The 26,770-nt window shown below is 35.6% G+C and overlaps 1 protein-coding gene across 1 annotated transcript in view; it reads right to left on the bottom strand.

The window, feature by feature from the left end:
- LOC103603700 (target of Nesh-SH3-like) overlaps positions 1-26,770 on the bottom strand; it is a gene marked incomplete at both ends in the record, with an annotated part of 140,689 nt that overhangs the window by 50,231 nt on the left and 63,688 nt on the right. Inside the window, 8 exon segments of the mRNA XM_008588272.1 lie at positions 5,683-5,763; positions 7,034-7,159; positions 8,563-8,637; positions 9,180-9,254; positions 10,409-10,474; positions 16,780-16,854; positions 19,234-19,308; positions 21,161-21,238. Of these exon segments, the coding sequence (XP_008586494.1) occupies positions 5,683-5,763; positions 7,034-7,159; positions 8,563-8,637; positions 9,180-9,254; positions 10,409-10,474; positions 16,780-16,854; positions 19,234-19,308; positions 21,161-21,238 (651 nt within the window).

The raw sequence follows: 26,770 nt of genomic DNA, 5'->3' as shown, positions 1-26,770 counted from the left end.
ATTTATTTGGCCTAAGATTCAAAAGGAGAAGTTTTTCACTTAGTAATTAAAAAATCCACAAATCAACAATATATGCAAAGAGGCTTTGAATTTGGAAATTATTTCAGGGGAGGCAACCTTTTAAAAATGAGATATAGTTTATAAACTATTAACTGCAGGATTAAAACTTTTTTCCCAGAAGAACAGAGCACACACACAATTGGACATGAATGTGTTAATCCGTTAATGTGAGCCTGTCAGGAAAGATACCAGCAGTCAGGAAAGGAGGAAACAAAGGCCTCCACTCAATCATTGTAGCACCTAATGTTGTTGTTGAAGGCTTGGTTCCCAACGTTCCATGTTCTAAGATGGCATGAAAAATCATCAAGAAAGAGTCAAAATCAAAGGAAAAAATAGTAAAATATATTTAAATATATGAAATATGCTTAATTTTTAATTGCTAGGTTGAGCAAATATAAATAGTGAAACTTTAATCCATATACGAAATTTCTTTTCTATTTAAGTGGATTCCTGTGTTTTTAAGCAAAGTGAACAAAAATGTAGTCAGTTAAGTTTGGAAAGAGAAACGGAAAAAAAAAGGCAGGATTCTCATTTGGAATATGTGAATGTAATAAAGTAACCAGCAGTTCATGTTCTGAAGGAAAATATGGGTAATTGGCTAAGATGGCACCAGAACACATTTTTTGCTCTTTTGAAGAAAAGAAGCTATAAAGATTGGGGTTGGTTTTTCTATTCGTTTCTGAATGGATTCCTAGTGACACATCAGGGCACTTAGATGTGGAAAGAGCATCGTGCTTTTCAAGAAAATCTGCAAATGTTGGAATTTTGAAAGTAAGAAAAACATCTCCAAAAGTAAAAGCACAAATATGCCCTAGAAAATCAGGGTCTTCCACTGGCAATAACAAAAGTTTAGGACAAGCTCAGGACATAGTCCCCAAGTATAAGGAGGGACAATAAAGAGTGTATTAAGTCAGCATGGCTCTCATGGCTGTCACGGAGCCTCTGCTTAATTAAACACGGGCAGAGAGTACATCTACTGGAAAAATGGCTGGAAAAAACAAGAAAGATTAAAAAAAAAAAAGCCAAAGCTAAGGACAAAATTGAACATAGAGGGTATTAAAGAAAAGTAATTCTTTTTCACTCTTAAAGGAAGTTTTATTGTCTATTGTTGACTGTGATAGTCGAGTCTGAGGTTCTGGGACTGCAATAAAAGCAAACAATATCAAAAATATCTCTGAAGAGCACCATCTCAGATAGAAGTTAAACGTTCTAAGCAAACGGAAAGGACATTCTTGGGGGGGATGGGAGAGAGGGAGGAGGGCGGGAGGTGTCGGTGATGGGCCATAATAATCATATACATTGTATATTGACAAAATAAAAATTAAAAAAAAAAAAAAGAAGTTAAACGTTCTTTACCATAAAAAAGTGTCTTTTCTTGATGAGTGGTTAGGTTCTAGTTCTTATGACAGTGAAGCTCAATCATCCCTTATCCTCCCCACAAACGCAATAAAGCAAGAATCGAGAATTCTTAATTTCTGTTGTTGATCTTTCGCCATTGCCCTCGCTACCCAATATTCTGAAGACTGCCCTTGGTGGTGGAGAAAATGCTAATTTAAAGGGAGTTCAGAATAGCCCTTCTGAGGTTGTCTTGAATGTCCTGTCACCTGCTACTTTGTTTTTCTGCAGGACATACAGGTTCATCTAAGGAAGTGGGAAGAGGAAACAGACCCACCAGACCTGTTACTCTGTCTGTGCTCTGTTGGTTTTAAATGAACTCCATCTTGGCTGCACCTGAATTCTTTCATTAAAGATAGGAATTAAACTTGTGGTCCAAAAGGGGCCACAAGTGTTCATATAGTGGTCCCCATATTTATTAGCATTTATTTCCAGTAAATAAATGGCTTCACATATGCTGTGTAATCCACTTTGGTAAGTCAATAGGAGTTTAAAATCGGTCTCAGATTTCATGCAATGCTGAATTAACTTAATAATAACATTATTTAAATATTCTGATAGATAACAAACCCTCTGATGTTTATTTAAACAGCCAGTAAGTAAATTGTACTTCATGTTGAATGTAGTTTGGTTACAATATCTACCTGGGCTTTTAAAAAGATTATCCAACAGGTTTCTTACTATTCTATGAACAAAAAGAAATTATTTTTTTCAAGAAGAAAATAAATAGGCTCAATTTATTTTTGAAATAGAAAACAAGATTCTTTGACTTTTTTCTTACAGAAATTAATTAATGTGGCACTCACTGCCATCTTAACAGAACTAAAATCATTCTGCTACTTATATGTTTCTGATATTGCATTTACCAGGAGTTATTTCTAATATTACCGGACTGGAAATGTGGCAGGTTTGGGGGAAGCAAGTAGTGACTGAAAAAGAAACCTTAACGAAAAATTCTATACAGCCACTATATAGCAACTAGTTTTTAGCAACTGAAAAAGAAAACATGACAACAAATAATACAGCTAGAGAATTTTCATTTATTCTGAAAGCAATGCATATAATAGCACAGGTGCTACTTAAAGGCAGCATCATTCATTAGCGTGTCTGTGGCCAAAAAATCTTTGTGTGAGAAAATAGAAGAGTAAAAATTAGGTGTGAAAGAACAGAGTTAAAAGGCAATGATTAAAAAAAAACCCCAAAACACCAGAACTCTGATTTCCAACTTGCCCCAAAACAGATTTTAACAGATGAATGGCAAAAGAGTAGTAATGTGTCATATTAAAGTATACACACCGAAGAAAAAATTGTGTGTGTGTGTGTGTGTGTGTGTGTGTGTTAGAGGGAGCGTGTAGTGGGGGGGAGTGAGAGTGGTGGGGGGGACAGGGAGGGAAGGGGAGGCTGGGTGGAGAGGAGGGAAAGAGAAGGACAGTGTGTGTGAGTGTGATTATGTCTGGGTGTCTCAAATTCTATAGACAAAAGGGGGGGACATCAATACGTAAAATATAATAAATATTGTGAAAGCATCTGCACCTGAAAATAGTAAATAACAAAAAAAAATTTGAAACTTTGAAGTTGTAATTCATGTTTTTGTTTCTATAAAGTTGCCTTCTAAAAGTGTGAAAATGTAAGATTTGCTACTTAACCTCTCTAGCCTTCACAAAGATTAAAGAATGCTGTTTTTGGAATTTTATAAAGAAAAATCTGCATCTTTAAATTCCAAATAGGGACGGAAACACATCGATTAAGAGTCAGAGTCAACTGCATATAATAGTAAAGTCTATGTTTAGTAAAAACAAATACATCTTCTGACAGAACTTACTCTTTTTATGACCTTAATGTGTTAGGGATAAAGGCATAAAATGTTCCATAACAAAGCTGAGTATCCTGCAAATGACTAAGCCACTCACCTCAGTAAAAACAGACACATACTCATGGATGTGTGGCTAGTAATGAGAACAATTTAAAATCCTACCCAACATGGAAAGAGCTGTGTAAAACAAACACTGGCACTTGGTGGTAGTGGTGGTGGGGGGGTGCCCTTCCCCTTTTTTTTCAGTCCATTAAAAGCTTAAGAGAGCAGAATGTCATTACCATCTCAAAGATTAAACCATGAAGGAAACAGTTCTCATTGCATGAGGTAGAAAAGTTGGGACATTGTAGGTGACTATGATGTTTGAAAAATGCACTGGATCATACTTATAAAACAAGCCCAAACCAATGTGGATTTTTACCCATTAACTGGGAAGGAAAACCTAAGAAAAAGCAGTCTGTATGGAAGTGAAATGGAAAGACAGTAGTATGTGAGCAGATGGCCGGCTGGGAAAGGCAGCAAAATTACTCAAATTAAGGAGCTTTTGGTGGTTTATTTTGCTCTTCTGAACCTTGGCTAGAAACATAAATCTTCAGCAGAGCTATAAAGGTGGCCTGACCTATAATAAAAATAAATAAAGTAAAATAAAAGTTAAGAAGCTAAAACCAAAGCAATGGTTTGCAGAGATCCATCCTTTACTCTGTGTTGCCCTGGACTCCTCAAAGTCAACTTGAGTTGGCATAGGTTTGGGCCTGGATTCTGAAGCACTTATACCTGCTGTTAAGGGAAAAAGGGTGGATATTCTTAGGTGATCAGAAGATTTACAAATCAAAGGAATATAAACATGTTAGCTTCCAAATAATTTTTCCCCTTTTAAAAGGAAATGTCAAATTAAGAAGTCTCCATGCTCAAACACCTTACAATGATAAGAACACTCCCTCCCACCCTTATTTGTATTAATGAATAAATTTCCCCTAAGAAATTTTTTCTTGGAAACCACTGAAATCAGTAATGTAACTTATCATGTATAAACTGTAACCAACATTTGGAAAAATTTTTTGATGTTTTCAAATTTTTTCTTGTAATAACAAATAATTACATTGGAGACATATTTATTTAAATTTGGTGACCCAAACATACAGTAATACTTCTTGATCTGCTTGGCAATAGCCCTCTGTTCAAAATAAAGCATAATAGTTACTTCCTCATTCCAATGTCCTCTAAGCATGATTTTTAAAGAAATGTACATTAAATCCTTCTCTCATATAGCTCTCAGAGTTCTTTGACTTAGACTGGTAGGGCTTTTGAGTTTTAGTAAGTACACTTCTTTCTTCAAGTGACCTCTCTAAGTGGGAGTTTTTATTCCATTTCTCTCACTTGGAGACCTCACCCACAGTCATAATCATAGTGTCAACTACATTCCCTTTGCTTAATCACTAATTTCCTTCAGTCTGCCACCTACACCTGGAAATCTCACTGCTTCTTTAAAGGGAGTTATAAGAATTCTTTTTCTTACCCATTTCATTGCAAATTAAATCATGCCCACTTAAACAGAAAATCTCCTGCTTTAATAATCCTGCTTTGTAAACATACCATTACTGGAAATACAAATTCAAAACCCATTAAACATTATAGTGAGAAAAATATTTTTCCCAGAGCTAAGAATTTAGAGTTTAGATGACAACAACAACAAATCGTGACAAAGTTCCCCCATAGCTAATCTTATAAGTCAACATTTAAGACTGCTGTATAGATTCCAGATAGATAGAAAATGTGAAGACTTGGTCATTTAACATGTGCTGCAATCCTAATGCAGGGAATTGTTTCTGTTTTTAATTTTATGTGTACAGAATAATCCCTTCCTGCAAAAAAAGCCTTCCTTTCTTTGGCAAAACACCATTAAAATTTCCTGAGAGGTAAATAGAAGTCAGTGTTCAGAAATCAGCCCTAATTTAGAAGTCTTGGAGCATTAGGAAAATATAAGCCTTTCTGGTCTTACAGCCTGAGAACTGAGACGCCCCAAAACAAGGCAGAGTTCTTAGGGGATGAAAACACTTTTCCCCTTTCCAGTTGAAAGGCTATTGTTCAGTGTGATCCGAATTCCAGTCGACTTTGGTACTGGAAACTATGCTGCAGTCCTAGACAAGGGAGTCCGCAATTGTCCACATCGTTACATTTCTATGTTTTCTCTGTGATCGTCATGAACATATGATTCACCAAATGCTCAGAGCAATGCCAGGATAATATCAGAGGGGCTGGTTATAAATGAGATCATTTTATTGCATTCTTGCACTTTCCGTAGAAAAATGTAACGAATACCAAAGTAAAAATCAGAAATTCTTGCTCCAAACAGTTGAATAAAACAATTTTTCAACCCTACTTTTGGAATATTAAAAAAAGTTTAGAGTAATTACCAGGTTTGGTGTGTGTCACTTCTGGGCTGAGAGGGATTTTAGGTTTCAAAGAAATAAATTGTGTTTTACTGGGAGCTGGAAAAATAAAGAAACAAAGTAATCAACAAGTCAATATTTAGGCATTGCAGTGCCTAAAACTACAGAAGGAAAACCTAAAAATAAACTATATGTTAAGTGGAATGAATCCATCATCTTGGAAGATTTTGGAAATACTCCATTAAAAGAATATTTCACGATCCTTTCAGAGAGTACCATTTATTAGAAATGATTTTAGGTTTCAAAGAAATAAATTGTGTTTTACTGGGAGCTGGAAAAATAAAGAAACAAAATAATCAACAAGTCAATATTTAGGCATTGCAGTGCCTAAAACTACAGAAGGAAAACCTAAAAATAAACTATATGTTAAAACCTAAAAATAAACTTGGAAGATTTTGGAAATACTCCATTAAAAGAATATTTCACGATCCTTTCAGAGAGTACCGTTTATTAGAAACACAGTGATAAATTTTCATCTGGTTTACTCTAAGTAAAAACAGTGATTTTAATCCATGATTTTAAAATACCTCATATTTAAGTGTTTGTTAGGCTGACAGTTTTTGTTTTTCAGTGCCTCCTCATATTTAAGTGTTTGTTAGGCTGACAGTTTTTGTTTTTCAGTGCCTCCTCATATTTAAGTGTTTGTTAGGCTGACAGTTTTTGTTTTTCAGTGCCTCCTCATATTTAAGTGTTTGTTAGGCTGACAGTTTTTGTTTTTCAGTGCCTCCTCATATTTAAGTGTTTGTTAGGCTGACAGTTTTTGTTTTTCAGTGCCTCCTCATATTTAAGTGTTTGTTAGGCTGACAGTTTTTGTTTTTCAGTGCCTCCTCATATTTAAGTGTTTGTTAGGCTGACAGTTTTTGTTTTTCAGTGCCTTTTCCAGCTCCCAGTAAAACACAATTTATTTCTTTGAAACCTAAAATCCCTCTCAGCCCAGAAGTGACACAGGCACTGAAAAACAAAAACTGTCAGCCTAACAAACACTTAAATATGAGGGTACTTCAAAACAGAATTAACAGACAATAAATCTTTTGCATGAACTTCTTGAAGACCCCTCATATAGATGCAGACCCCCCCCCCAAAAAAAAGAGTTACAAATCTCACTGTGTAATGCTGTAACAGCCGGACTTGTTTCTAGGTTTATACCAAAACTCATGTGCAAAAATATCACATAATATTCAGTAAAATCCTATTTGAGGCATTTGATTTTTGTTATTTTGCATTATTAACTATTCATCTTCAGTTAATTTCATATTTTTAAAAGAAACTAACCTATAGAATCATATCACTTCTTTTTATGATAAAGAGATGGACATTATCCATTTGGAAATGAATATCTTAAAAGGTTAAAGAGACATTTATTTACCAGGTTTAGTTCTTGGTGTTTTGGGCCTTGGGCGTCGTTTAGGTGTAGAAGGGATAGATGTAGTTTGCTGGGGAGCTGAAAGAAGAAGATTTAATACAGTTTTGATAAATGATATTTCTCAGAGATCATCGGGTTGTGCCTGTAAACTTGTAAACTTGTTGAGTGCAAGAACTGCTTTATATTTCTTTGTATCCCTAGAATGCCCAGCACCATGCTTTCTACCAAGTAGGTGGTCAATAAACAAGTGTTGACTGGGCCAACAGGAATTGAATTTCTACATGAGAACTGAAGATACATTTTTCAATTAAACGTACTTAAAACTGAGCACTCTTGAAACACAAGGTATAATGAAGATCTCAAAAGGATAACATTGACTAGTCGGGGAGAGGCACAAAAAAATATTTGGGAGTCAGAGAATGGAAAGTTCAGAACTTCTTTAATTCTGTAGTTCATTATTATCCTCACCAGGAGTTAATGAACTTTAATATTCCAACAGTTTCCTATAATAAAATGTAGGTTGTGTTGCCTCTCTTTCACCCATCTTTCTCCATCATGCCTAGGACTGCAGAGCCTACCTGCTGCTCTTTACACTTAGACAACTTTGGGTGAACCACTCTGATCAAGTGGTATCTAAATGTGCTAAATAGAAGGGAATATATTTTAAAATAATTGCCATACATAATTTTCCTGCTATTTTCTAGCTGACAAAGTTGAAAAGTATTGGAAAGAAACGATTCTTTAAAATATATACACATCAGGATTATGGAAATTCTTATTTATTTATTTATTCATTTATAGTATAACATTTATTGAATGCTTATTTTGGGCCAGGCACAATACTAAGCACTTTATGTAAAGAATCTTATTTAACCATCAGAGCAAGTCTATGGATAGATACTATTATTTTCTTTACTTTAAAAATGAGATTACTAAGTCACTAAGTGACTCAGGTGAGCTAATGTTCCCAAAGTCACAGAACTAGTAACAAATTGAGCAACAATTTGAACCAAGCAATTCTAATTCCAAAGCTATACTTAAAACAGCAGTTAGTTTCTTCTGTAAAAGATTATTTGAACAATATAAGAAGATGAATTGAGTAGATATACCTAAAGTAGAACATAGTTAAAGATTTGCTTATTTGAAATTTATTATTATTTTTTAAATCAGGATAACTAGTATGTTATGTTCAATATTATTCAATGTTATCATTTTTTATGGTCTTTATCAATTCCTCCCTTACCCCACCCCTTCCCACCTCTGGTAACCTTAGTTCTGTTCTCTAGGATTATGGAAATTTTTGAGGATTATCACAAGGCTATGTATGACAGATAACTCAGTTCTTTGATGAATTTCATGGCAGAGAATAAAGGCAAATGTGTAGTACTAAAAATATTCTGAAAAGGCCAACACGACTCCTTTTTTGTCACTTTACCTGTTCTTTCAAAGTACACAACAACTATACAAATGTTGTTAGTTACCAGGTGTTGTAGGTTGCACTTCAGGACTGGTAAAGATATCCAATTTTTGAGTAACAAATGGTGTTTCACTTGGAGCTGAAAGCACAAACACCCCATCCCACCAAATAATCCCAGTTAAAATGAGGTATTTTAAGACTTTAACATGCTTTTAGATGGTATGATGCACATGCTCCAAGTACATGATTAAGGGTGAAAAATGCATGTAGTTTTGGAAGCTGGTAGATAAAATTATGATTTACAGTGGAGAAAAGATTAAAATAAAAACTGTTCAGTAGCTGACTCCAGGCAGACTCAGTGCATGGAAGTGGATGAGACAGGCCCAAACACATGGGATAAGATGACGTGGGTGAATGTCCATGCAATTCTCAAAGCTTTTCACAACTTTAGAGAAAAGGAAAATATCATCTATGGCAATTCAGAAAAAAGAGAGAGAGAGAGAGCTCAAAATGGAATGTTAAAGATGCCTGCATTTAGAATAATATGTATGTATATTCAGAAATAGGAGAGAAATAAACAATTAGATGTGATGGATGAAATGGTCATTGGGACGAAAAGCATTCACATGGATTTTTTTTTTGATGGAAAACAAAGTGTGATTTTTTTGTTAAAAACATTACCCAGTGTTGCCCTTGGCTGCTCAAGAGTTCTAGAAGTTTTAGGTGGGACAGAATCCAAAATAGCATCACTTGTTGCTGTTGGAATAAACGTCAACATTTATAAAAGCAGTAGAAGGCCCCAGGAATAAAATACAAATTCATGAGTAATAAATTATGCCTCAAATGGGGAAAATATCAATAACAGTTGAGGGATTGCTGACCAACATTTTAAAACTAGTGATTCACTAAATGTTAAAGATTAGCTCACTTTTAAAAACACACATACTTTAAATATTACAAACCATTATAAAAGTGTCTCATACATTCAACCTGTTCTCAACTGATTTTTCTGGTTTCTTCTCTTCTGTTTCATACTTGGTAAATGAATCCACTATTAGCTTTCTATTTCACTTTTTTTTCTTATTTTCTGCTGCTGTTTAAAATCATTTGCCTTTATTTATCATGACACAAATGCTGAGATAAGACTACACATACAAAAAATATCAGACATATATCTATGCCTGGCGGAGACCATCTTATTCACTCTGAACCTCCTACAGTACCTAGTTTAATAGGTTTTGATAAACACTTGCTAAAGAGAACTGTTGGACAGAGGTAACTCACTAGAGCTGGATCAGAAAGCAAATGCAAAAGATTAGACCCAACTGAACTTCTATAAATGAATGAATGGTGTGATCATTCCACTGCAGGATTTCTCACCTCAACACTACTGACACTCAGGACCAAATGATTCTTTGCTGTGGGAGGCTGTCCTGTGCACCGTAAGGGTTTAGCAGCATCCCTGACCTCTATCCACTAGATGCCAGTAGCACCTTCCCCAGTTGTGACAACTGAAAATGTTTCTAGGCATTGCCAAATGTACCTGGGGTGGGGGACAAAATCATCCCCATTTGCAAACCATTGCTCTGAAGAAAATCCTCCAAGACTCTGAAATCTTTTTAGAATGATTCTTAGCAATAGGGTGATAGGCCATTATATTACTTTCGCTCAGTGGCAACCAAATCTATCTGTATCTCCTTCATGTGACGGAGCTTATTTACTGATGGGTGTAAAGAAATATTCAGTGAATGGGAGGAGTAGGTAGAGTTCATTTCCCTGACACAGATGACTATTTCTTCTTTGTGGAGTTCTAGAGAGCACACTTTTTCATTCTGCAAAAACTAAGGAGAACCACTAGGTGTTGTCAGAACACCCAGGATCCAAAAACAGAATCGAGAGGCTGAGTATACCTGTGTGGGGCTCTGATATTTCAGGCTCATCGGATGTTGTAGGGCTTGAGAAAACATCATAAGTTGCTTAAAAAAAAAAAAAAAGGTAAAACAAGAGAGAGGTTAGTTTTGATTAATTTTGAAAGATTTCATGAGATATTTTAATGCTGGCTGAAGAACAGTTTTATGTAGGTGCTACTGGCCTCATCATGAATCATCAAGACTTGTGTTTGGTCCTTCTTGCTTTGAATTGCAGGATTTTAGGTAGCAAGCCCTGACTCTGCCTCTGGGGTGATATGAACATAGTGCTACATATTTATAATGAAGTGGTCACAGCTCTAAATCAGAGCTTCAAAGAGTATAAACATAAAGTCTGATGGTAGTTTGGGGAGAGATTTCTAAAGAAGGGAACAGCAGTCACACTGAGGCTAATTGCACAAAGTCTATTGCTTAGGCTTTCTACTTAGTAAAAGTTACCTTTCATAACATCTCGTGTTTGGACAGCACTTTACAGTTTGCACAGAACTTTCACATACATCAGCTAATTTAACTCTATTAACATCCTTGAGAAATAGATGAGGTAGGCAATTCTCCCATTTTCTAGATAATGGGGTATTACCTCCATTTTCTAAATAATGAAATTGTAGTTTACGGTAGTGAAGACATTTGCTAGCAGTCACACACTGGAACTGTCAAGTTCAGCATATTTTCCATTCAATCAGTAGGACCAGGAACAGCAGGGCTAAGACCACGACTCCCTCTGGCACTATGCTCCTGCCATTTTACCTAGAGGTGACTTTCTTTCTACATTCCTCCATGGAGCCGTGAGCCCTGCTACAATCCAGGTGGGTTTAAAGATAAATTTTCTATCTCACATGAAATAAAGAAAGTAGGATGAATTTAAACATAATAATTGAATGATCTGAATACCGGGATAATTTTCATGTTCACGTAAGAGTTGAACCTGCAAGCAAAAATAGCATCAAAAAAATGTTCTTCTTTATGTACAAAGAGCTATCACTATGGTAATGAGAGGTATGGATAAAGCACGAACTGTTATGAGGTAGATGTCTCTTTGCTTGCCCATTCAAAATGGCTGTATGGAAATAAAATAAAAAGGACAGAGATTATAGGAAGATTTACCCATGGGGGGTTACTTGTAATTCAGTGGTGATAATTTAGAACCATTGCCGGTTGAAGCTATAAGAAAGATAATATCAGACCATGTGGTCTGCTCTGAAAGTAGAGGGCACCTTATATTGCACCACAGGCTGAAGAGGTAGGAAGTACATTTCAGTTTATGAATGTGAATCTACTGCTTTACAAAATCTTCAAAAACAAAGAATATTGTGAGTTAAAATATGCACGCATTCTGCGAATACATCTGTCAAACTATCATGTAAAGATTTGCTGCAAGTTTAAAGGGTCAGATAAGAATGACTAATCTTTTAAAGGACAAAAGACTGGCAGTTTCTGATCTCAGGCTTGCTTTAGGCCAATTTCAAGTCATGGACCTAACAAAGTCAACTCTATCTACTACTAAATAAATTAGGAAAACTTTGCCAACTTGTACTTAACCGTCCCAAACTAGGTAAGAAATTATGAATTAACAGCTTGACTTTTATTTGTATTATTGCTTTTGAAAAATGCCATGACTGTCTTTATGTTATTCTAACTCCTAAATCTCCCTTTCATTTAGTGACATTGGACCAATTTTCCTATGGTCTTTATTTTTGTTCTAAGAGACGATATTTATTCCCCCCTCTTTTTACTTATTTTCCATATTTACAATTTCCTTCCATTCTGGAGGTTCCAAGCCAAGCCGCCAACTTCGCTCAAGATATCCCACAAGGCATTTACTGGGGAAAGAAGCTCTCCTTCCACCCCCTCCAGCAAGTGTGGCTCATGTCTGAAAGTTCCCATTTGTCCGGGAGTTCTTACTTCCATACATTTTCTCAAACTTACTTGAGATTAAGTAACACATAAAGTAACAATGATAACACCTGGTCCTTGGTATTTCTTTTTCTGTAGTTTTTGTGCTGGGAAGTTAAAAAAAAGGGGGGGTTACTCAAAACCTATAAATACCACACAAAGTATTATGTTGTTTGGGCAGCTCTGAGAAGCACTGCCTCATTTTTTTCAGGACTTAAACAAGATCTTTTGACTCTGAAGTAAGTAATGTCAGAGGAGAAGACAGTGTTGGAATAAAGTTCTCTAAAAATCAAACACTCTTGATTTCCTTACAAAACCATTGTTGTATGCATGTTTTACCAGAGTAAAATTAATGAAATGGTTAGTTCTGATTTCCAAAAAAGCTACTCCAGCAATAAAGTTGATAAATAGCCAAGAGTTAGGGGTGAACCCTTTTGTATTTCAGACAGTCTACATGCTACCATATATTACTGATTAGAGACAAACATCTTCTGTCACCTAATTATACTTCAGTGGCTGAAACGCTACAGCTGTCTGACATTAAACAATGTCTCTGATCTTGCATTCACAGAAAATACTGGCATCAAAAGCTGTAGGAGGAATTTCATGAAACAAGTAAAATAGGTAGTTCAATTCAAAGGTTTTAGAAAACAACATTAGTTTCTTTCAAAACGCAGTCATGACTTAAAATCATAACTAAATTTTACTTTCAGATTTTTCAGAGAAAAAAATGAAGTAACCTGTGCTACCATATGCTCTATAATGTCCTAAAACCACATTTGTGAAATTATGCTTTGGTGGTTGTCCATTTTAGTTTTACTTTGAAAACCTGACTAGATGCAAAGTCCATGATAAAAATGCCATGATATTGCTCTGGAAACATGTGATGGCACACCGACAAAAATTTCAAATTATTAAGAGTTTAATATGTTATTTTACCCAAATTCCCTGAATATCTAACTATGTGAAAGATTTTCCTTTTTAAACATAAATTCTTAGACAAAAGACTTCATTAAGGTAGAAATTGTGACTGTCATGCTCATTATGCATGTTAGGGTTTACTCTAGAGCTTGGTACATGGTGGATACTCAGTAGAATTAATCTGCAAGATATCCATTATAACAAACAAATAATGGGGAGTTTGACAGCTGGGTAGTTTAGCTCTTAGTAAGGATAATGGCTTTTTGGCTTAGTTTGGGGAATAAATAAGTATGTCCTTTAATTATTTCATGATACACAAATGTGGGCACATAAACCTCCTCCTCCGCTACACAAATACCTGCCACATGCTTGTGTGGCCATACCCTGCCATGGAAATAGAATTCTAAAAACAAATATGAAGAACACTGAAAAAATATAACATAAGTAGCTAGAAGAGAAAAACACACCACCACACACAGAGTTCTCAGTACCATTTATACACATGAATAATGCTTTCTTTGGTTAATGGAAAAGCAAAATGCCGTTCTGGTTGGCCTTGAAATTTGGGAAAATATTGCCTGCAAGAAAATGTTTGTGAAATAAAATCAAAGGCTGAGGCTGTAAATCGCTACGAGGCCATAGTGAATCTGTAAATTGTCTGCTGTGCTTGAATTCTATTTTCCTGCTATTAAAGCATCAAAACTGTCACCCATTCCTACTTTCCCTCCTCTCTAGGGCTTAACCCAGTTGGGTGGGTGGACCCATTCCTATCCTTTCCCTCCTCTCTAGGGCTTAACCCAGTTGGGTGGGTGGGGCGGGGGCGCAGATCTATGCTAGTCAACACCTCACAGAGCAGGCAATAAGGTTCAAATGTGGAATTTACATCTTTTCAATTGCTCTGAGCAAACACCTGTAGCCCAAACTTTCTAACCAATATGGGCGGGGGCGCAGATCTATGCTAGTCAACACCTCACAGAGCAGGCAATAAGGTTCAAATGTAGAATTTACATCTTTTCAATTGCTCTGAGCAAACACCTGTAGCCCAAACTTTCTAACCAATATACTACTCCTTATATGTGCTGATCACTTCAGCTTTCAAGTCTTTAATTTACAGAGCTGAAGTCCGTATTGCAATGTATTAGAGTGCTGCAAAGTATTAAAGGAATTTAACACTGAAAAGAATTATTGATGACCTCCTAAAGGAAGCTCCCAAAGTGGGTTCTAATGGAAAGACTGAGGCTGACTGTCCTTGGCTCTGACTCTGCCAAGGGAAGTCTCTAAAGGATAACCTGTATGGTTCAAGGGGAAAGAAGTCAGAGCACATATGGAGGAAAGAAAATTTGGTTTGTCTGGTCACTTTGGGGAAAGAACAGGCAGGAATGTTTTCTAAGGATGAAAACAAACACATTGAATCATCCTGGGCTTACAACCATTTTCTTCATTTGATTTCATTTGGTTTTCTTCATTTAGTATATCCTGGTAGTAAATGATGGGCTTTTAAGGTGACGATCATGTAAATTAAGAAGGCTTAACACTGATGGCATTAGCAAGCCAGAAGCAAAAGCCTCATTTTCATCCTTCCCATCCTCCCAAGCCACATAAGGCCTTTAGAAATTATGCCCATGCTCCTTCTGTGGGATGATAAACATACAGCATTTATGCTGCTCCTCCCATCTCTGGGGCCCACAGAAAACAAGGCAAATTGATTGTGCCTCATTTCACTCACTGAGCCTCGGCAGGGCCTCAGAGCCCAGCTTACAGAGTGATTCGGGCTGCCATTCTGACTGAGCATGAAACTATGTGATACGATTTACCATCCTGCCGTAGGGTTAATAGGACATCAGGCTAGTCCCAAGGATTGCAGGGCCTCTATGAATAACACTGAGCATGTCCTTTCCATTCTCCTTAAAAATTTTCATGCAAGCAAAAATGAAGACGCACAGGTCGTTTGGTATACTCATATAAATACATGAGCTTAGAGTCTTTTTCTCCTCTTCCTTCTTTGCTTTTATTAAATAATTTTAACAACAAAGAATTTTGCTACTATTAAGGTGACTGACTATCTGCAACAATTCAGGAAATTTGTGATGGGCAGTATGGTCGGACAGAAAGCCATCAGTGCAAGAGCCCACTGCATTAAGGAAATGATAATGGGATGCCCCTTTTTGTAGTATGCATGATATTAAGAGATTTATACATTATTTCTAAGACATAACAACTGGATGAAAATGTATACATTATTTCCATTTTATAGATGGGGAAACTGAAGTTCTGAGAGGTTCAAGTTGAGTCTTCTGTTGATTGGCTGACAACCAAGGTCCGCTTTCAAGTGTGTTCCTACCTGATGAAACCAAGGGAGACTATAATAGACATACACAATTTGGTGTTATCCTGTATCTTTTGCTGAGATCTGAGACCATTACACTTACTAGAGAAAGGATAATTTGACTAAGATCTATGTATCTGAAGGCTCCTTCTCATTCTTTCTCAAAACTAGTCCTCTGCTGGACCCTCTCTGAAGAATACCACAAAATATCAGTGTATTTAACCTTATTATATGAGCTTCTACTACATTAGATACTATGTAATGTGTACCCGAAATAAAGTCACAATTATTAGAAGGTTCACGAATTTAAAATACAAATAAGTAAAACAAAAAAAATCATGGAAATAACCATAAAAGATGGTTTCTGAGGTTTTCCGATAATTCTCATATGTTGAATATTCTCTTCTTTAGTTGACTATTAGGCATCAAAGAAAAGGTGTTACAGGAGAAAATTTTTTAATTGAGAAAAGTCTATTTTTTGCATAAAGGGAAGATATGTCAACCATTTTTAATGGTGGAACACAAGAATTGTCAAGAGAAAAAAAGGCAATTGCCACAGTTTACAAAAGAGGAATCTGAGGCCCCGAAAAGTAGAGAAAAATAGCTACATCATAGGATAAGTAGGAAAGCCAGAACTGGAACCAAGGTCCATTATTAACTCCATTACTAACCTGTTCATAATCAAATGAAAAAGGCATTGGTTTGCTGTAAAAATATAGAACTGTGGTTTTTCCTTTATATAGTGATATGCTTACAGATTTTAGAATTTAGTACAATATTTTGCACATAGTAAGCTCTCAAATGTTCATTGAATTATTTTGCTGAAAAAGAAGCAAATATCTACCTGCAAGGGAAACACTAAGCTCATGCTATTAAATCATACCCATGATAATGCTTTTTATTTTTTTACTGTTTTCATCTCACTAAAGAGATCTCTAGAAAATCAACTACCCAATTCATAGCTCAAGTTCTAATCAGACTTCTAATAATATATCCAGAAATTGAGAAGCATACCTTTAAAACAAATGCAAAACAATTTTGCTTTTGTACTGGGGAAAAAATGAGATTCATCTAAGTATCAAGAATGTGTTATTTGTTTTCCATTTGCTACGAAGTATATTGATAATCATTTAAGGAACCTACAGAAACAAAAACAAGAGAAGCTACTCAATAACTCTTTTCATAATCTATTTTTTAAAAAGAATGCAATTACCAGTTTGAGGCTGCAGAACTTTGGAGTCTTCAGATGTTCCAGCTGTAGGAACAATCCATGGCTTCTCACTTGAAGCTATATTGAAAAGAAATGGAATTTACTGAAGTTTTTTTGTAGATATAAAAGGTCAGAAATAGGTTGCTGGTTTGGTTAAGAGGTTACCAGAAGCCTGAAATAAAAAGCACACATGGATACAATTAAAAGTAATTGTATATGAAGAAGAAATGAATATGCACCCATCTAGATATCATTTCATTAGTGGCTAGAGAGACCAGAGTTTAGAGTCACACTCTCAACATTTTTAAGGACAGAAAACTAACTAAATGGATTACTTGGACTTAATAGACTTATGATTTTTACTGAATTTGTAAAAAATCCAATCAGACAAATAGATTTCTTTTTCTTTTTCTTCTTTTTAATCAAATCAACCACTTGTCTGCCTAAGTGAACTGAATTCATCAGTTCACTCAGGTTTGCAGAGGCAGGACCCAGTAATCCTGTCCTACAGGATTAAGCAATCACCACCCATGTACTAAACATCAAATTTAAGGTACTCTAATTACCCACAGTGCCCCCGGGTTTCTCAAAAAGGAAGGGTGTTTTTGCCTCAGGAAATTCTGGAAGCCGTTTTGGAGCTGTAATGAAACACACAAGTAAAGTTACTACCTGAAGTGCAAGTAACAGAGCAAAGATTGTAAAAATCTTAAGCTTGCAAAGACAAAAACAAACAAAAAAGCAAGTTATCTCATATTAAGTGAGGGACTTTAATGGCATTTCTTACTTCTGTGTTTTAATGCTGGATAACAAAGTTTCTCTTTCAATTTTTTGTAATACAGCCATTAAATTTGAGGTATATGGGCTCTTCTTTTCACCCTTATTAAAACTAGTTCCCAGATTTCTTCAACTATGTTTATGTGTACTTTTGGTTACACCACATTTAAATTGAAACCAAGCACCAAATACATCTGAACAGATAATGCTCATCTAATAGCTTTTAAAAATAGAATTTTGGGGCCGGCCCCGTGGCTCACTCGGGAGAGTGTGGTGCTGGGAGTGCAGCGGCGCTCCTGCCGTGGGTTCGGATCCTATATAGGGATGGCCGGTGCGCTCACTGGCTGAGTGTGGTGCAGGCGACACCACACCAAGGGTTGCGATCCCCTTACCGGTCACAAAAAGGACAAAAAAAAAAAAAAAATATAGAATTTTGGTAATTATATCGCTTTATATATAAGCTTTCCCCTCCAGTTTTTGGATATTGTACTCATAAAGAAATATCATAAATATATTTTCTCTGTCAAGAGTAACAATTGAGTAAAAACATTTAGGAAAAATACAGAAAATACCAATTTGTTCAGTGACAAAATGGTTCTCAATGAAAAGAAATATAATATCAAAATATGACCACCAAAAAGAAAAACAACCAAAGGATTTGTTATAGGGGGAACTTCTTTAGGACCCTAAATTATAAAATAGTCATTATATCACATTTAAGGGCTTGGGTGATCGGAAGCTTATTGTTCTATAAGCCATTTGTCTCTTTTTTCCTGTGAGGACATGAATTTGAATGAATGAACTTAAAGACGTCTTTCAAGCATGCATAAAATGTCTAAGGTCATAATAAAGCTACAGTATTTAATAATTTTTACCTAGAGTGCTCAGTGGCAATTCAAACTTAGGTAATAGAACAGTTTGCAATGTTTCCAGGGTCCTTTCGCTGAGAACTAAAATACAGAAGAATGCAGTTAGCAACTCCTTGACTTGAGATCTGATACTGCAACATAACCATGACCATGCACAGCATGCTTCTTAGCAGAGACTCGTGTGCACTGGGCAGCTGATGCCTTTCATGGAAATGACTGGTTTTCCTTGGAAACATCACATAGCTGCTACAAAGGGCTGTGGCGGGTTAGGGAAGATCAACATCACAAGTACGGAATAAAATACATGCTGTTCCTTTTCTTCAGGGGAAGAGAACAACAAAGCAAGTTAGATTCTCCTGGGCCAAGAAGCAGCTAACATTAGTGACCTAAAATTTTTATTAATAAGCATAACACTTTTGGGGATTCTCCCCAGGTTTAGTATGCACAAGACTTCCAAAAGCCAATCTAAGCAGAAAGCACAGAGTCCAGACTTCCAGGTTTCCCTCTAAGATCTGGGGGTTAAAAGGCTGGTATTCTATTTATGTAACTCAAGAGACTGGTTAAAAAGGGTTAGCAGCTAGCATCCAGATCTCCTTAAAATATCAGCCACCAGGATCAGGCATGATGTTTACTCTTCAGTGCAATTGGTCCAAGAGAGAGGAAGGTTAACTACTGCCAGGAAGGAAAGAAAGGGAGTAAGAGGAAAAGAGAGACAGAGAGAAGCTAAAGCATTGGGGTTACTTTTCTATGAGTGTTGGGAGTGTTTTTGTTGTTGCTTTTTTTTTTTAAAGAAAAAAAATGTTCTTAGAATTACCCAGTGTTGTTTCTGAAACGCCTAGTGCACTAGACATAGTGGGTTTAGTGGTTCTTGGAACTATTTCAGGAGTCACTGAAAGGTAAAAAAGATAACTTTACAAATTAAGACAGAATGATGAAGCAATCATAGACCATGAGACACTTTTTTTCCCTATAGAATTAGTCACTGATATTTATATAGCCCATTTCTTTTCAAGTTATCAATGTTAAGGACTCCTAGGGTTGCTCCAGGAGCCTGAACTAACACTCCTCCTCAACCCTTCCTTTCTGGGTTTGGTCCACTTTCTACCTGCTCCAAAAAAAGCACACTGAACTGACTTCCATTAAAGCACTTAAGATTAATCATAATTTCTTGTCTACCTTTTTCTTTATCTCCAGGGCTTAGCACACAAGTTCATAATAGTTTATTACATAAGTTAATAAATTGACAAAAGAATTACTCAGGGCTAAAAGATTTACTTAGAGCTATTACAGTGTAAGATTTCCCTTACTCTGAATTCAACATGCAAAGCTTGGAACTGGGTTGAAATTACGATCAGGATTCAAATGCTCAGCCACAGGGTTGTCCTAAGTGCTAGACTAAATACAATGAAGACCTCAGGCGAACAGTTTTAGAGAAATAAGAACCAGGGTCACTGAGATCTGGAATGAATTGTAAGCTAGAAAACCCCAGAAGTTTTCAGGGTAAAGATATGAAATAAACATAACACAGAATAATAAGTTGTGGTGTTTGCCTAAGTGTTTCTGAAGTGGAAAATTCTGAGGAGGGTTTGGCAGAGAACTAAGACTCTCCCATCAGACACTGTGCCAAGAGAAGAAAGTATAATTGGGAAAAACGGGTAGACTCTTTGAGGCAAAAAAGGACTTGGAGTCACCCATGGAGTCAGGACTATACTTTTATTGGTATTGACAAATCATACTGAAATCAGAAATCACCTAGGAATTTCATCCAAATGGATTACTCCAGTAGCTTGAATAGCTTCTACCTCTGCCCCAACTCCCCTGAAGGTGGGGATGAAAAGTCCACCTCTTCTCTTTAGGCAGGACCACATTTATCTTACTCTGTCAGAAATATTCCTACTAGAATGGGTTTCTTGAAATTATTTTATTGCCCCATCAATATCTTCTCTGGCCCAATTACGAGTCCAAATGGTAAACATCACCAATATTTAAAATTATGGCAATTTTATGGATTAAAACTTCACTTTAGATTGGAGTTACTTTGCTAAATGTGGATTGTGGAGAATTCTTGCCAGATGTTTGTTTCAAGTCCTAGATAAGATGGTATTGTTCTGGCAAAAACTCTGTAGTTCATTGATTAATGTCTCCCCAGTGAACTGAACTTGGGGTGGTTCACTCAGAGAAGAAATCCTAAATGTTTATAAGTAACAGTGATAAAGTATGGGGAAAATTCTTACTGCATTTATTCTTCAAAGGATTTGTACTCAACTAATATTATACTCTACATGAAGGTCGTGAATCTCTCAGAGACATTTGCTTCTAAATGATCCAGGGTATTTTCATAGATATCAAGCTATGGGTTTGTGAGGAATATATGGCATTTTGCTAAATTGAAAGTGAAGAAATGAAAAATTTTGTTATGTCTGCATATAAAAGGAAAGCACCAAAACTATGGTATTATATTTTAGCATAAAAACATTTCAGAGTGTTGAGGTAACAACTTTGATTTAGAGTAAAAAGACACTTCCATATTACATATCAGTTATATGATTCAATAGTTCATTTCACATTGTCATTTTCCCAAACATTAAAAAACCTAGAATCTCCTACTGTTTTGTGCTTATGATCAAAATGAATTTCATACTGGCTCTTCACTGAAAAAAAAAAAAGCTTGTAGATAATTGACTACTTGAAAAAACATGTTATTTCTTTTCTCAAGGTCAACAACATAGAAATCTCATTACCTGTTATGGGCTGTGCTGGGATTTTTTCCACCTCTGGGGTTTTAGATTCAGCAGGTAATGCCAAGGTTTCATTCTTAGCTAAAAAGTCAGAGAACAATTTTTACCTTACTTCTTCATAACACAGTGTCCAAAAACACCTCATCACAACCCAATACTTGGATAAATCTTAAGTCATTATGGTTTATAAATAGAGTTTCTGGATGGCACAGGTTGTACTGCAATGCTCCCTGGAATTTTATATTCCAGTATTACTAATTTTCAGAAAAATCAATGAATAGAAATTTTCCATTATTATACATAGTAAAAAATGCAATAGGTTATGACACTGAAATTTTAGAAAAACATAACACATATAAGAAACTAAGTTATTTGAAAATATTTTGGCAAAAAGAAATTACTGAGAATTAGTAAATTTTATTTGAGCCACATGTTCACATAGATCTCTTTCAGTCTCTGTGGGAATTAAAAGAATGGAATAATTTTCTTCCCATTTTTTTTCTTCTTTGTGCAACTACTCAGGGAAATTCCTTCTAAAATTTAGATTTTTTTTTCAAAGAAAGTACATTTCTAAACCAGAGTTTCCCAGTGATTATGATATTCCCCATTTAAAAAACGCACTTAGGATGAATGCTATTCAGTTATGTAGCACATTGAATTAGGGATCTACTTGCAATATTTTAAAATGATCAAGTGGCATGAAAGAATTCATGCATCTTTGAGATATTCTGATCATTGCACCTTTAGGTGATTATAAAACCAGATAGAATTTTTTTAGAATCTTAAGGCTATACAGAACTTGGGTTTCTCAACTCACTGGATTCCAATTCCCCTCCCACAGTTGTGATAAACAAAAACATCTCCAGATATTGCCAAATATTCCCTGGGGGAAAAAGTCCCCCCCTGTTGAGAACTACTGATCTAATCTGTTCTCTCAAAGTTCTTTGAACATGAAAATTTTGTAACTTTCTCCTGTAGTTCACATTACTTTCATAAAGACCATTTTCTTCTTTTCTGTTAACATGGAGACAAAATATTTATTTACTTAAAGACAATTGTCTTTAAGTCCATCAGAAGTAAATAAAGAGAAAGTCATCTCTTTCAAAATGTTTATAGAAGCAAGTCAATTTCTAATCTATACTGATGAAGGTGTACAACAAATTACTACAGAGAGCTAATTATGTGAGTTATTAAAATGCTAGAAATAGGTGTCACAGATGCTAGTGTATTTGCCACCAATTGTCAAGTGTGTATTTTGGAAGTTGCAGTGCATGTTTGCAAACAGAATTTTTTTTAAATTTAAATTTTATTTTTTTTCTTTTAACTTCTCAATATACATTGTAGTTGATTTTCATGACCCATTACCCGTTCCTCTTCTCCCCCCTCCCCCCTACATCATATCTGTTCAATTGTCTTAACAAGTTCAAGGAATTGCACAACAGAAATATTTGATACCATTGTTCGAATTACTTTAGCAGAGTATGAAAAATAACTCTTTCTGCAATGACTAAAACAATAGATCCAGTATAATTTTATGATAGATTCTACGTTTTAAATTTTTTTTAAAAATGCATTGATTATACATATTCATGAGGCAAGAGCTGACTGTCAGCACCTCTGCCCAAGATATGGTGAGCAAGTGAATGCTATCAGCTTACCCACCACCTCAAATTACAATTATTCCCTGTATCCCTGCCCAGCCTCTCCCCACTGCTCCTCTCCCTCCCTTCCCTAACCCCTTGGTCCAACCCTAGGTCTGTTTCTCCCTCTGCAAGTTCAATGCACCACTGTGGTCTTTCTTTCCTTCCCTCTTTCTCTCTTAGCTTCCCTACTTAGCTTCCCTCTGTGCCAGGCTTATTTCACTTAACATAATTTTCTCCAAGCTTATCCATGTTGCTGCAGATGGCAGAATTTCATTCTTTTTTTATCACTGAGTAGTATACCATTGTGTATATATACCACATTTTCCTTATCTAGTCATCCACTGATGAATATTAAGGTTGGTTTCATATCTTGGCTATTGTAAATAGAGCTGCAAAGAACATGAGAGTGCAGGAATCCCTTCAACGTGATGATTTCCATTCCTCTGGGTATATACCAAGCAGTGGGATCGCTGGATTGTATGGCAGTTCTACCTGTAGTTTGAGAAAACTCCATACTGATTTCCATAATGGCTGCACTAATTTACAGTCCCACCAGCAGTGTAGGAGGGTTCCCCTTTCTCTGCATCCTCCTCTGCATTTGTTATTATCAGTCTTTTTGATTATAGCCAGTCTAGCTGGGGTGAGATGATATCTCAATGTGGTTTTGATTTGCATTTTCCTGATGATTAGTGATGTTGAGCAGTTTTTCATGTACCAGTTGGCCATTTATATGTCTTCCTTCAAAAAATGTCTGTGCAGTTCCTTTGCCCATTTTTTAATTGGATCATTTGATTTTTTACTGTGTAGTTGTTTGAATTCCTTGTATGTTCTGGAAACTAATCCCTTGTCAGATGTACAGTTTGCAAATATTTTCTCCCATTCTGTAGGTTGTTTCTTTCACTCTGTTGATTGTTTCCTTTGCTGTGCAGAAGCTTTTTAGTTTCATATAACCCCATTTATTTATTTTTTCAGTTGTTGTTTGTGCCTTTGGGGTCTTATTCATAAAGTCTTTGCCCAGTCTTATTGCCTAAAGTGTTTCCCCTATGTTTTCCTTTAGTAGTTTTATAGTTTTAGGTCTTATATGTAAGTCTTTAATCCATTCTGAGTTGATTCTGGTATATGGCAAGAGGTATGGGTCTAGTTTCATTCTTCCGCATATGGATGTCCAATTTCCCCAGCACCATTTATTGGAAATGCAGTCTTTTCCTCAATGTACGTGCTTGTTGCCTTTGTCTAAATTTGATTAACATTTTTTCCCTAAAGTCTTTTGTTTAGAACCATTCTGATTATTAGCACATGAAAAAACATTCAAAAATGTTAAATATTTCTCATGTGCTCTGGTCCTGATATTTTCAGCATGCACCATAGGAGTGTTGTTTTGTTCGTTTGTTTTTGGGTTTTTAGTAAAATGATAAGATTTTCCTTTAATGATCTCTTCTTTTTCAGTGTCCTCTTTTCTGGTTAATAATATCCTATGTTCTTGGTGATTACCTGGCTGACCTAGGACCTCTTTTTTTTTTTTAACCTCCAGATTCTCGACTTGCACAGGCAATGCTCTGAATTTCTTTAGCTTCAAAACATACCCTTAGCTGTCAATTGCACTAACCTACAATTAGGCTGTTAATGAAAAAAGAAAAAGGCAAATTACCTTCTTAAAAGATAATGTCTTCTTTATACATCGCTAATTCCTTATGAAAGCATATTGTATTTCTAAATATGGCAGTTCAGACATCAGAGAAAATTGATAGATGAGAAATACATTTGAATAGGGGACTCTTGATATCTCATATCAACCTGCGAGCATTCACCTACGCTTTCTATGCACAACTGTAGTCTTTGCAATAGGAAAGTAAAATACCATCAAAATGTGGCATAAACACCAGGAAGTTCCTTTTCCTTTATCATTCATCTGCACCTTCTTTCAGCACAGTTGTTTCCTTTAATTTTTGGCAGGCTAGGTCTTGGTTTTGGCAAATCCTTTTTTGTCCCCTGGAGATGTGTGTGTAATACTAGCTTTCTTGTTTATTTCTCTCATTATTCACACCATGTGTCTTAGAACAAAAGCTATTACGTTTTTTTGATGTCCGTGATGGGCTCTGCTGGAGCGAGAATGTTATTTTTAGGATTTACTCCCTCAAAATATATTACTTTTCTGAATTACAATAATAATTAACTTCAGGAAAGTTTATTTATCCCTTGGTAGTATAAAGAGCTGTTTATGCCCATACTCTTATTGTAAAAAAACAGTATTCTCCACAACAAAGGAAATAATCAACAAAATAAAAAGCAGCTTATAAATAAGGAGAAAATATTTGCAAACCATATACCTGATAAAGGCTTAATATCCAAAATATACAAGAAACTCATACAACTCAATAGCAAAACAAAACAAAAAACCAAACAAACAAATAACCTGGTTTGAAAATGGGCAAGGACTTGAATAGATATTTACCCAAAGAAGACATAAAAATGGCCAACAGGCATATGAAAAGGTGCTCAGCATCACTAATCATCAGGGAAATGCTAACTGAAACCACAATGAGATATCACCTCACTCCTGTTAGAATGGCTATTATCAAAAACATAAGAGATAAGTGTTGGCAAAGATGTAGAGAAAAGGGAGCCCTTATACACTGTTGGTGGGAATGTAAATTGTTGCAGCCATTATGGAAAACAGCACAGATATTCCTCAAAAAATTAAAAATAGAACTACCATATGACCCAGCAATCCCTCTGCAGGGTAAATGCCCAAAGGAAATGAAATCAGCACCTCATAGTGATAGCTGCACTCCCACATTCATTGCAGCATTATACACAATGGCCAAGATGTGGAAGCAACCCTAGTGTTCACCGAAGGATGAATGGGTGAAGAAACTGTGAATATATACGTACAAAAGAAGGAGTTCCTGCCATTTGCAATAACACAGATCAGCCTGGAGGACATTATACTAAGTGAAATAAGCCAGGCACAGAAAGAAATATAGTGCAAAATCTTACTAATGTATTTTGTGTGGAATCTTAAAAAAAAAAAAAAAAAAGCCAAACACATGCAGAATAAAAGTGGTAACCAGGGGTGGGGATAGGGGTCGAAAATGGGAAAATGTAGATCAAAGGGTATAAAGCTGCAGATATGTAGGACAAATAAGTCTAGAAATTCAAGGTACAACCTGAGGACTATAGTTATAATATTGTATTGTATACTGGAAATTTGTTAGGAGAGTAGATTTTTGGTGCTCTTACCACAAATAAGAAAGTTTTCTATGCAAGAGGATGGATATGTTAATTTGCTTGACTAAGTAACTATTTCACTATGTATATCAAAACATCACATTGTAACCTTAAATATGTACAACAAAAACTTTAAAATGTAATTTAAATGTAGTTATTCCTGAAAACATGGTCTGTTAAGATGATACATTTGATGGGTAAGATTTTCCTTGGATTTTCTGGGCATTTTCAAACATACTGGCTATTAATCTCTTCAGTATATAAGAAATTTTCCATGTGTTCAATGTGTCATGTGTTGAACTTAAGATAATTGTTTCCCCAGAAATCCAAGTTAAAAAGATATTAAGTAGTTTTTACTGTTTGCATATTTACTACTTGCATTTAGTTTTTCTTCATTAAAATTAGATTCAATCATGAAGCTATAGTGAATCATAAAAGAAAAACAAAAGCAAAAACAAAACTAAACCAAAATTTACTATAATCTCCTGAATTAAAGAAAGCAAAAAGGCTGAATTGGTATTAAGGTAGCATGTGGAACTCTGAGGAAAAAAAGATTAGGAAATGTCACTCAAGACTAAGGACTAAGTAATAGTACATCACATCTTCTAGTTCAAAACTGACAGCAGTGGTCTGGGAAACAGCTCTGCTCATTTTCAATCTCCTTCACAAACCCTGGTTTTTGTAGTTCTGATGGACACATTGGGGACCAAATCAATAAGAAATTAGCTGGCTCTTTTTTTTT

This window comes from Galeopterus variegatus, unplaced genomic scaffold (genome assembly GCF_000696425.1).
Source record: "Galeopterus variegatus unplaced genomic scaffold, G_variegatus-3.0.2 Scaffold4753, whole genome shotgun sequence".
Taxonomy (NCBI): domain Eukaryota; kingdom Metazoa; phylum Chordata; class Mammalia; order Dermoptera; family Cynocephalidae; genus Galeopterus; species Galeopterus variegatus.
Note: the sequence above shows the minus strand (reverse complement) of the source record. Positions and strands in the feature narration are given on the sequence as shown.